The sequence below is a fragment of the Cheilinus undulatus genome, linkage group 16, assembly GCF_018320785.1.
Source record: "Cheilinus undulatus linkage group 16, ASM1832078v1, whole genome shotgun sequence".
NCBI classification, from domain to species: Eukaryota; Metazoa; Chordata; class Actinopteri; order Labriformes; family Labridae; genus Cheilinus; species Cheilinus undulatus.
Window position 1 is genome coordinate 25,734,006 of NC_054880.1, and position 12,802 is coordinate 25,746,807.

Consider the following 12,802-nt stretch of genomic DNA (forward strand, 5'->3'; position numbering starts at 1 on the left):
TTTCTGGATCCTGTGCTTTATCTTGCATTTGTGGATGACATGGCCAACTATGCTGACAGACAATTACTTCTGGAAGTATTCTTCAGCCCATGCAGTGATTTTCAATACAGAATCATGCCTGAGGGCCTGAAGATCAAGAGCAACCATTGTTGACCTTCAGCCTTGCCCTGTGCACACAGAGATTTCTCTGAATCTTTTGATGACATTATGGACTGTTGATGGTGGGAAATTCAAAGTCTTTGAAATTTTCTGTCAAGGAACCTTGTAAAGCCACATTATGTAATAACCCTAACCATAGGACTTAGTGTGGGCTCCAAGGTATGCCCTACCCAACTACCTTGCCCTAACTCTAACCACTTAGTGACTTTTGCCTAAACCTAACCCCCCTTCAGGGCTCTAGACTAAACACCTACCCTACTACCTTGCCCTAACCTTAACCTCTTAGAGGCTTAGAAAATGTGGCGTTATTACATGATGGATGGAAAATGTATTACATTATTACATAATGCAGCGTCATTACATAATGTGGTGCTACAAACCTTTTTCTGAAATGTTCTACAATTTTTAGATGCAGTTTTAGTGGATTGGTGAGCCTCTGCCCATCTTTTCATCTGAGGGACTCTGCCTCTAAAAAGCTCCTTTTATACCCTGTCATGTTACTGACCTGTTACCAGTAAACCTAACTAGTTGCAAAATGCTCCCACTGCTATTATTCATTGGCACCACTAATTATTTCAGACCTTTATTATCTGTCCCTACTTTTTTGAGATGTGTTGCTACCATCAAATTCAAAATAAGCCATTTTTTAAAAGTGAAATGGTAAAATCTCTCAGATTCATTGTCTGATACGTTGTTTATATCAGGGTTTCTCAACGTTGGGGTCGGGACCCCGTTGGGGTCGCGAGACACTGAGAGGGGGTCTCTAGATGCCTAAGAAAAAACTAAGAACATATTTGAATTACACTGTTGCCACTTTACACCAATCTTGCCAATTTTAACACATTTGTATCACTTTTCCCACCAATTTTGCCAATTTTAACACATTTTTGTCAATTTTAACCCTTTCAACCACTTTTTTTCTGCCTGTTTTTGCCACCTCTAAACCAAATGTTGCAACTCTTTGCTCTGTTTGCTCTGTTGACACATTATTGCCACTATTAACCCCTTCTACCACTTTGTCACATTTCAAAATTTGATATGCCCGTTTTGCCAGTTTCTATTTCTACGTCAACATTTTTTTGCCAGTTTTTATCAAGTTTCATCCCAATTCACCACATTTCCACCTATTTTTGCCACTTTTACACCATTTTAGCCCCTTTTGAATCCCCTTTTACCAACTAATTTGCCCATTTTAGCCACTTCAACACGTTTTTACTTTTTTCCCACTTCAATCCAATATTTGGCATTTCTAACCCACTTCTGCTACTTTTAAACTCCAATTTCACCACCTTTCCCACCATTTTTTGCCATTATTAACCCATTTTAGCTTTTTTAATGTATTTAAATTCTGTTTTTAACAAAAAGATTTACATTTTAAGAGGGCTACTTGCCAAACGAAAGAAAATGTGTTTCTTTGTTAAGACTGGTTGTTATTCAGGTTAAATATAGAATACCACAGCTTAACTTTACAATGGACCTTGATTTTGCTGGCCCCCAGGTTGGCTGGGCCCCAGAAAGCTCTCCCATCCCCCGGGGCGGCTGTGTCTGTACATGGTTATTCTAGAATGTACATGGCTGTGTTCAGCCACCTTCAGGTACAGTGGGGGTCCCTGGTCTCTGACACCTTTATTTTGGGGGTCGCGGGTTGAAAAGGTTGGGAACCCCTGGTTTATATTATATAAAGTATGGGTTTATAAGATTTATGGCACTGTATTTTTTTTTTTTTTTTTTTTTTTTTTTTTTTTTTTACATTTACACAGTTTCCCACTTTTTTTTGAAGATGGGGTCGCAGGTGCATCCTGTATCAGTCCATCATGATTTGTAAAGTGTGTTGTCACGTAGTTGTTAAAGAACAGCAGGTGTAAGGATTATTTGTGCTAAATCCCCGCTGGTGAGCCATCTTCTATTTAAGTGGTAGAAATTGGCTGCCATACTTTAACCATGGCACCATGTCAGACTTGTACAAAATTTTGTCCTGACTTGGCAAAAAGAACAGCAACAAAACAAATATGATCCCAAGCAATCATCAATGCTGTAGTCATGACAATATCTGCTGTCTTCACAACTGTACGTGAGTTCAAAGGTCAACTCACAGGCAGGTCAAATAGTGTCAGTCATGGCTACAACAAGCTTTTCATCTGACACTTGTGATCTTGTGCCCTGAAAGGAAAATAACAACAGAAGATCCGACTCATCCCCATGTATCCAGAACAGGACAGCAAGGACTGATATCCTTCAGATAGAACTGGAGCTATGAATGTGTCATAATACCTTTGACCAAAAGTTAGCATGCCAAACTAGACACAAGGCTCAAGAGAAATTCTCTTATGCCAGTGTTGTTGAATCTTGGTCATGGGATGTCCTGGACACATCACTGATTATAATACACCATATCAAATATTGTTTCTGATTCTTATATTTAAGCACAGAATTTGGTGATGGCCAGCGATGCTGCAATCAAGTCAGAATTCTGGTAATTTGTGATTTTTTTTTCGACCTTTAGCAATATTAGCTTTTGGTCTGAATACAAGGTCACAGTCGTGTTGTTTTTTTTACTTACAAGGGTTAGCAATGTTCACATGCAAGAATTTTGCCATCACAAATCATACTTTTTTCTGGAGATCTCAAGTAATTTTTCTGCCCACAGTCATGACTTTGTGATTAAATTTGGAGTCGTTTCTGCTGGGGTTCATTTTTCAGTTAAAATTGGCAACAGGTCTGCAGTCATAATTTTTTGGTCACATTATGTTGGGTCAATTTTTCCCTCAAAAACGGCCACAGTTCTGAGGTAGTGACTCTTCATCCCAGTTTTGAGTCATTTTCACCGGGGTTGATTTTTTCTACTCAAATTTTGCGACAGGTCCACAGTCATGACTTTTGGTCACATTTTGAGTTGTTCTCGCCAGAATTGATTTTTTGCTAAAGATGGTGACAGTTCAGCGGTCATGACATTTTGGCAAAATTTGTTCATTTGTATGTTTTGTTCCATTTAAGGCCCAAACTGCAACATTTGTCATAAAATACATTTAAGTGGTACACAATTTCTGGCAACTGGGGTTGTGATTTCTCATTTAGAAGATCTTCAGGATAGACCAATTGAGAACCACTAATTTAGATCACAGTTGACTAAATTCAAGTCATCATTTTTGTATTGTTTGCATTGGTTTCATATGATCATTTTCAAGGGTTGAAACAGATTTAACTGTAGGCCACTAAAGGAATAGAATTACTCTAGGAACTTGCACTGGAAAAATCAAGTAGCCAGCCCATTGCTTTCCTGTTAAAGATTAAAATATCAGAACTCTACCACACTCTTTTTAACAAGGACAGGACAGGAGCTGACCATTTCCCCTGTAGATCCAATCAAGTAACAAGTTAACATGGTTTCAGTCTTCTGAATCACACCCACGTGTTTCCTTATCTGATAATGTGGCAGCTGTTTTTCCCTGGATGGAAAAATAACAGATCTATTAAGGAACTAGCTCCCCTTTACACACAGTTAGCTGGCTATGACATATGGCTATAAAGATCAGACAGAAAACTGAAACGTCTTAAATAGCAAATACTAACATAAAATACAAAACAAATTGGGCTTTTAAGCCTTTATTGTAAAAAAGGACAGTGGCTAGAGCCAGAAACAGGAAAGAGAGAGGGGACAGATGTGGGTAAAGGAGCCACAAACTGGATTTGAACCCAGGTCAACTATTTTGAGGACAACAACCTCTGTAAGAGGGGTTAATGGACCTAGCTATACACTACCAGTGCCAGTGCCATATTTTTTCAAATATGGTGCTCAGCACAATGAAGAGATAGCCTAATGTGAAACCACAGGGCAGTGCCAAAAGTGTTGTATATTCAGTCCAAAACAGGGGGGTCTGGAAACATGCTCCCCAGATATATATATATATATATATATATATATATATATATATATATATATATATATTTTTTTTTTTTTTTTTTTTTTTGCTTAGCAGCCAGTTATACCCACTATATGATGTTCGCCTGTAACATCAGAGAACTCCAGATGGGCACAGGAAGTGATTTCTGCATAGACAAGTGCTATCAAATGCCAACATTTTGTGCCATTTACAGCTGTGCAAACTGTTCATAGTGGACACAAAAAGTTGGTCCCACATAGTGACACTTTCAGGCAAAAAATGTTTGAAAAGCTCACAGAGAAACTGAAGCAGACATGGATGAAAAGGCTCTATCTAAAGCCTGGACAACTGGTGTCAGACAACACCCTATATGGTCCAATTTCAACGGTTTGGTTCAGTACAGTTTTTATGGTTTGTCTCATTATGGTTTGATCTTGCTTGTGTTTCCACAGCTGATGTTTGTCCAGCCTTAGTGCTGTGATGGAAAATTGGATAGACTGACACTGTACTCCATGTTGAAAGTGATTTTACTGATGAATCAACTTTGAAATGACTATTTTAAGAGATAAATTTAGTTTATTTCAAAGCATGGCTCAGTGATTTTGTCTGTTCTAATAGAAATGTATTAAAAAAATCAAGTCCTTTTCTGTGTCATGCTGGTTTTCAAAAGTTATATCATGGTTACATTCCATTCTCTTGGTAAACTGCTCATATGCCCTCTACTTCTGACCCAGATTAGCCTTACTGGAATTCACAGTATGAACTTTTGGCTAAACCTGGATTATAAATCCTCAATTAACAAGAAGAGATAGCTGAAGTTTAGGCCCTTTAGCTTACCAGACACCAGCTGGTGCTTCATTACAGCCACAATGGACGTCAGCCGCTCTCCGGTGATATATCTCCGACCGCTCCAGCACCGCTGCCATGCTGAGCCTGTGAAGGCTATCGGGGCCATTCAGAGCAGGATCCCATCAGCCCCGCTGGCTGAGTTATGGCCACAATGCTTGACCACTGCAATGTTGTAGCAATGAGACTGCTGGGATTTATTAAAGCATGGCCCCTCCTGTCTTTTCTTCTCCATTCATCCCCCCACTGCTCCTCAACAAAAAGGATCCTATCTGTCTATCTGCAAACCAGAAACACACAACCACGCTGCAGTCACCTTGTACTGCCTCAAACACAGCATGCACATGCACACCATGGATTCTTAGTACTTAAATAAACACAAATGCCCTCTGATTTCTCTGAGTTTCAACAGTTACACAAATTAAAAGCTCAGTGACTCTACTATGGCATGGCCCAACTAATAAACAGTATCAAGTCAAAGATCCTTAACCTGCACCTGCATTTAATCAATACAACTGTTCCTCTCTACAGACATTTTAAACGATGATAGTGTTGAGGAGATGTATCTGACCTAAACCAGTCATAATAAGCCACAAAGTGAGTAAAGTTACCGTCATTGACTGTATATTTCTCCACTGTACTGACTCTGAGCCTGTGTAACCATGCGACATGTTACAACAGCAACTGTCAGCATTAATGCATTAATCAGGATGTGATGAAGGTCTATAATTAGTGCATTTTTAAAATTGAGATTGTTGTGTATTTTACCGTCACTTTAAAGACACTAGTTAAACCACTGCTTCTTCACGTCTCATTTTTCTTTAGAAAACTCGTAGACAGCTCAGTAGACAAATCAAAAGTCATCTGACCCTTGTGTGATCAAACATTTACCTTTTAACTGCTTACTTATATCCTTTAAGATCCATAACAAGGGACAGGGGTCTGGCTGCAAGACTGTACATCTTTGACAGCCACTGCCACAAACCGTTCATCTGAAACGCCTTATATCTTGGAAAAAATATTGCCATAATTTACTGTTAAATGTATTTCGAGTTTTAGATTTTTGTTTTTCAAATTCAACTTTACTCGTCAACAAAGTCTGGCAGTTACATTAATAAAATAACCACATAGAGAACATTACAGACAAAAAAACATTTAATAAATAACACATAAAAAACATTCAGAGGTCTAATCCGGGATTAAATTATGTATAGACCCATTTTAGAAGTAGTTATTTGAACAGTGGCTTGCTTTAGTTTTGTTAGCTTTAGCTGAAATCAACATAGCTATGCTAGCTACGTTCTTATTACTTGTAATGTTACTACAAAAACCATTATAGCTAAGTTAGCTTTAGCAATGTGATTTGCGTTGCTTACATAGCTGTGTTAGCTACACAGTTCTGTTATCTACAGCCAACTTAGCTTTAACAGTGCGAGCCTTGGCGATCGTAGCTGAAGCTAACTTAGCTACTTGGATAATGTAGATATCTATCTTACATAGCTATGTAGTTTATATAGATACGAAGCTGCTTTGTGATCTTAGCTTTAGCTACATCATCTACGTAGTTTATGCAGCTATTGGAGCTATGTAAGCTACACTTGCTGCTTTGGAATGTTTTCTTGGAGGACGAGCTTTGTCCCTGTAAGCAGACTGTTTATTTGGCATTATAAATCATTTTGTACAGGTAAGTAGGTGTTGCAGGTCAGGTTTTAAGTTTTAACTCTTTGTATCCACCCCTTAACCTAACCCTTAACAGAAGTTAAATCCGATTTTGTTTTGAAAGTTTTAGAATGTATTTCTGTGCTGAGATATATAAAGCATCTCATGGTCTACAGCCAGACTGTACTGGAACTAGTTCCTGTTTCTGTGGTTATTTTCATGTCATAATCTTTGATTCAGCCAATGTTCCTGATTTTCTTTTAATTTGAAAGCATATCTTCATCCAAACAGGAAATCAACCACCCTTAGTTTAAGACAGTGCAAAACCCTACATTAAACAAAATAAAGCCGTGCTTTTTGTTTTACAGAAGGACAATTCAGCTGACAGGGCGGTCTTTCACACATGCCTGTATTTGTTGCATCTTCACAACCAATCCAGTCTAGATGGAGACATCTCAGACCACCACTGTATGCAGCCTGAGCCACCAGATATCAAGGTGGCAGATGTTGAACAGATGTAGGGGACAATCTAAATATATCAGTCATACGGTAGTGTCTTAAAGTCAAATCGAGTATTACTTTAGTATGTTTGGAATGACATTATGAATAGCAGCTATTGTGTTTGTTCGGGTTTGAGGCTCACTTGTTTGGGGTACAGAAGAGGGGGGTAGGAGTGGGTGGGGGGTGTTGCCAGGAGTTATTGGCAGCAGAGTTGTGAATGTCAGCTCATTCATCTAAATCAAGCTCACAAACCAGCAGCCAAGGTGAACCACTCTCCCTCACCAGCGACTCTTTAAGAAGGAAAAAACAGAGAGAGAAACTTTGCTTTCAATCTCCCTTATGCTGTCATGTATGGAAGACCATTTCTGCCAGGACAGGAAAAAATATAGCAAAGGATCAATTAAAAGTCTTAAGTTGTTTTCATGAGATTAAAAATGTAAATTAAGAGACTGAAAGTCATGGAACTCATGATTATGCACTTGTGATTCATGATTAGGACAGTTAATTCACAAATGCTTACAGTTCATATTTTCCTTCATTTTTTTATTGGTTGGTCATGGCTTCTTTACTTTGAGCTGCTTAATCTATAGATCAACATTCATACAACAACTGAAAGTGCTTTATAGAGCCAAAGACAAGGCATTTAAAATATCAATAGCATCAAAAGTCACCGATCACCTATCATTTTGCCAGCAGTGTCTTCCTGCCTTTTATTTCTGTTCCTCCTTTCATCCTGTCCCCTGCAAAGATATTTTCCTGCCTGTGTTTTCATATTTATACAAAAATTCATTTTAACCACTTAAAGTTCTTCTGGAAATGATGTAATTAGCTGAATACTGGTTCAGGTTCAGTAATGATTTACAATACCAAATTAGGTAAGACTTTATTTTAGTAGGCCCTAATTACCAAGTTATTACATAGTAATTTTAGAGTAATTAGTTTAATTATCTTATAATTTCTCAAGAATGAATGCCAATTACCTTGTTATTACTTGGAATTTTACTAAGTAATAATTCCAAAATATGGATATATCATGGAAATATTAAATATTTAGGAAGTATTCACCCACTGATAATGCATTAATTATCAAGTAATTCCTAATAATATTGTGGCAATTATCTGATAATTGTTGTTATTTTAATCTAGTTACTTTCTGAGATATAAAATGATGTTTTTTCTATATAAATTGCCTGATAACATGCAGAGAGTTGCCACAATACCATGACGGTTAGGGTTAGTGGGTAGGGGATTGGGTTATGGTTCTGATGAAATGCCATCTAATTTCCAGAGAATTGTTATAATATTACAAGGATTAGGGTTAGGGTAAGAGCAAAATACCACCTAATTGCCAGATAATTGCCACAATATCATGAGGAATCACTTGTCGATTAATACAATATTACTACTTAAATACTTCCTCAATATTACCACATTTCTGATAACCTTGTAAAGCAGACGGATTCGCCTGTTTCCGTGTTTCTCACTGCTAAATCCATCTCGCAAAGCTCCCATCTGAGCAGTTTGGACCCGGCTAGAAAGTGACAGGACTAATCAGCTTCAAGGGACAGTACTTTCAGGCGTGGCGAAGTCGTGACGTAAGCAAGCAGCAACAAGAGGCCGGTGCAATCATGGTGGAAGAGATTAGCGTGGATGTTGCCATAGCACCAGTTTTATCAGAACTTGACAACATTTCTCCATTTAAAGAAGAACAAAGAACAGCACTGGGTTGTTTTCTTTTCAAAAACAACAAAAGTCAACATCTCGCCATGGTTCATGTAATGCAGTTCTTTATGGAGTTTACTCCTCCGTAGCAGCAAACCTCTGCAGCAGCTACTACGTCACATGCTTTGTTGCTCTGATTGACCCATAAAGATGGGACAGACAGAAAGTTTCTCCAATCACCCTCCAAGTTTTTTTTTCCAAAGGCTCTGCCCTTTTCCAAACACTGGCTATGAGAGGTTTTCCAGATGGATGTATGAAAACAAATCCATGTGAGATGTTTTACTTATTACTATAAATTACTTTGTAATTACTCTAAAATTATCAGGTAATTATGATGTAGTTAACAAAAAAAAACTGGCACATTTACGGGGTAGCCACAAGAAACTAACTGCTAGTCACCTAGGGAACAGTACGAAAAAACTGGTTTATGCAGAAAAGACCTGCCACTAATATACCTACACAAAAGTGGAAAATTAACAAGATAACTGAAGAGTATGTAGCTGCATGTAAACCTGGGGAAGAGTAAGTGAGAAATTGCCATATAACTGGGCAGATGATGTGGTGTTTTAATAAAGCTGTGTTTCATCAGCATAGGAATAAAATCTGAGACTACATTTGTGGATGATGTGACCAAGAAAAGATGAAAAGAAGCGATCCTAGGATGGAGCCTTGAGACATGCATTGGTTTACAGGGGTTGGGGGAGAGCAGGACTAGTAAAAATACTAAAGGTTTAGAGGTACAATTCAGTAACTGACTCTGAGTTTGCACTTGACCTTTTTTGTCTCTTTCCAAAATAACCTGCAGTCCTCAAGAAGCCTACTTGACACATAAGCAGACTTTGGAAACGATTGCAGAAAGACATCCTTTTATTTGTATTTAAATAAGTTGTTTGAACAAACAATGAAAACTGTGAGCTGCTCCTTACACACATGCAGTCAAACAGCCTTTGTTTAACACTTAAACAACAACAGCACTTAGCTTAACATTAGCACTGTTAGCTCTAAGTAAGTTAGTAGCTCACAACAGCCAAACGCCATCCTCTGCTGACGACACTGAAACGCATCCCAACAAATAACCAATCATTGATCTGTTAGACACCACCTTAAAACTCTGCTTTACATTTGAAAATCGAGTCTTACGATCAACTGCCAAAACTAGTCCTCATAAACTGATGATCTCAACTGTAACCTCCGCTAAAACAGTAAAATCTAACCATCGTGGTTTATATGGAGCAGAAAAAAAAAAGCAGCCACTGTAGATCAGTGTTGTCCTTTGCTTATTGATGACTCTTCCTACATTGCTGCTGTTGATTAGTCAGGATGCTCTGAGCGTGAGATGTCGCTCTTGCTGCGTTGGCCTTATCGATCCATGCCTTTCTGCATGATGTGCTTCTGTGTCTGATACAGTTTCACTTAGAGAATTTGTCATAGGTAGATTTACCCACTCATCTAAGTCCTGCTTGGTGCAGGCCCGTCCTAGTCCTGGCATTCTGGCGATTTCTTCTGCTTTGTTGAAAATACTACCGAAGCATGAAATGATAGCAGAGTTTATCCCTAACCCTAACCCTTGCCCTAACCTTAACCATTTCAAAATCATTCAATATCGATGATTTCCCAACGTTGTTTCTAGTTGCTCTGAACTCTCCCAGAGACAGCCTTTGCCTGACATCATCCACAATGATCACATGATCATCATGTTCACTGCCTAAATTAGCCATGTGCTGCCTACCTAGATGAAAAACCCCAATAACAAACCGGAAATGGGTCGTAGTGAAATTACTTTAGGTTTATTACTTTTGTAAGTTTATATTACAGGATTCTTGCAACATCATTTCCAAGTAACATCATTTGTAATATTTTATAACTTACTTTTTACTTATTTGAAAATTGGCCCACTTTAAAGCAGGACATTTTGATCATTAATGTTTTCTCTCTGTTATCTGTCTGATATCCGCATGTGAAACCAGACATAGACGTAAATGCCAGCTAATGGAAACTCTGAACTGACTGCAAAAGACAAATCAAACCTATAAAATAAGGCAAAGTTAAAGTCATTTTAACCTGAGAATGAATTAGTGCCTGACTACTAGTTATCCAGGGAATTGAGTGGGAACTGACTCCTTGTGCCAGCTCGCTCCTCTACCTCCAGCGCACAAACCATCAGCCTTGAGGTGAAGCGCACTCCCTCACCAGCGCCTCTTTAGGTAAAAAAAGAGAGAAAGGACCGAGAAACTTCTCTTTCTTCTTCCTCCCGCCGTCTTTGACCAATCTCCTCTCGTTTTATTCGTCTTTTCCTCCCTATTTTCCTCCCCCCATCTCATCTTGTCCCTCCCCCCTGCAGAGAGAGTCTCCCTCTCTGTGTTGTTATAAAGCAGAAAGCCTCGCAGTTCGCCTCACACCGGAGCGCTCTATCAGACAATCAGGACGTGGAGGTGCTCTCAGCTATGACCCCGCTGCTCCCTCTACCTGGATTAACTCCGCACTAACCGCTGCTCGTCGCCCCCACCCTCCTCTTCCTCCGCCAGCCCCCACAAGCAGCAGCAGCAGCAGCAGCCTCCTTCGGCTCCTCTGTCCACGTTCAAACTCTCTCTGTGTTCCACCCGCGGTCATGGGGTGCGTTGTGTCCATGTTTCCCGGACTGCTGAGGGGTTTCACCGCGCTGTGAGCTGGACACCAGGTGGATTTATACCAGCCGAGGGAAATTAGTGGAACTTTGAGCTTTCTAGGAGGATGCAGGTGACGTGTTGGTGCGCCGTGTTCCTCCTGACGCCGGCACTTTACCTGGTGAGTTGATCCACCTTTACTTTAGATCAACTTTTCCCCCTCCAAGCTGCTCTGACACGAAGTCCTGAACCAATTTTCTGCTTTCGTTTACTCCATATGAAAGGACTTCTATGGATGCGTAATTTGGAGACGCGTCTCCACTGCGGCTGTGGGTTTTCACCCGGTGGTCCATGCATAAACATCTAGTTTGTCCACTGGGATTTCAGACATTATTTTCAAGCTTTTTACACGAAACTTGTGTTAGTTTAGGCTTCTCTGTGCGCATCAGCGCTGTGCGTAAAACGCGCGCACCGTATCCGGATGTTCATTCAGCCTTGTATTTAAATCTTAAGGAACTGCTTGGAGCATGCCTTAATCTTTGGTTCTGTCAACATGCGAGAAAAATTGAAAGTTAAAACAGAAGAAAATAGCGATAGTACAAATATAAAATAGTTATACGCTGAGGAATACGAGTAAAGAACTGTAGTTTTGGATTTAATCCAAAGGTACAAGTGTGTTTAATTATCATGTTGGTTTCAAAGTTTTCAATATTGGAAGTTAAAAGTAGTTTTTCATCTCAATTTTTCGAGTAACAGTTCCATGAACTAGTTTCTAGTGATTATGACACACACGTACAATAAAGAAATAATATGTGGTGCTATACTTCAAAGACAGACTTCATATATCGACTTTATAAATGAATAGGAATCAGTGAGAGGTTTACACACCGGGATAAAACTTCCATAAACACTCGATTTGTGTAAATGCAAGCTTTCAGAAACTACTGCAGTTCCATATTTCAATATTAAAGAAAAATAAAACCTCAAACAGCGGTCACACACCTGCACATGCAGTGGAATCGTCTCACGGGGGCGCCATAACAAACCAAAACGCACGTCTTCACGGCTACCTGGACAGCAGAGAACACTCTATACGGCCAGTTTAACTGGAAACCAGTCACATGGACCAGTTGGGATGTGTTTTTACTGGTTATTTAACTAAGGCAAGCTAGAGAGGAAATATCATATGTGGACATTTTGGCATATCTTCCATTATTAATGAAAAGAAGTCAGTATTTTAAAAACTACACACACAATTTAAATAAACTTTAATTTAAAAAGAAATTGCTTTATTTCCTCCGTTTATTTCTTTTTAGATAAGATTATATATTCTAAAACATGTTTATTTAAAGTGATTCAGCATCTATATTTTTAAGCGGAGCCAAATGGCGCTCTGATGTGCGTCCTTTTTCGTTTATCGCCAAATTTTGG

The 12,802-nt window shown here is 39.0% G+C and overlaps 1 protein-coding gene across 1 annotated transcript in view; it reads left to right on the top strand.

Annotated features, from left to right (window-relative positions):
• Positions 1-11,213: 11,213 nt before the first annotated feature.
• nxph1 (neurexophilin 1) overlaps positions 11,214-12,802 on the top strand; it is a 97,097-nt gene continuing 95,508 nt past the window's right edge. Inside the window, exon 1 of the mRNA XM_041809689.1 lies at positions 11,214-11,552. Coding sequence (XP_041665623.1) covers positions 11,499-11,552 — 54 coding nt within the window. The 5' untranslated portion in view covers positions 11,214-11,498. The remainder of the gene's footprint in view (positions 11,553-12,802) is intronic.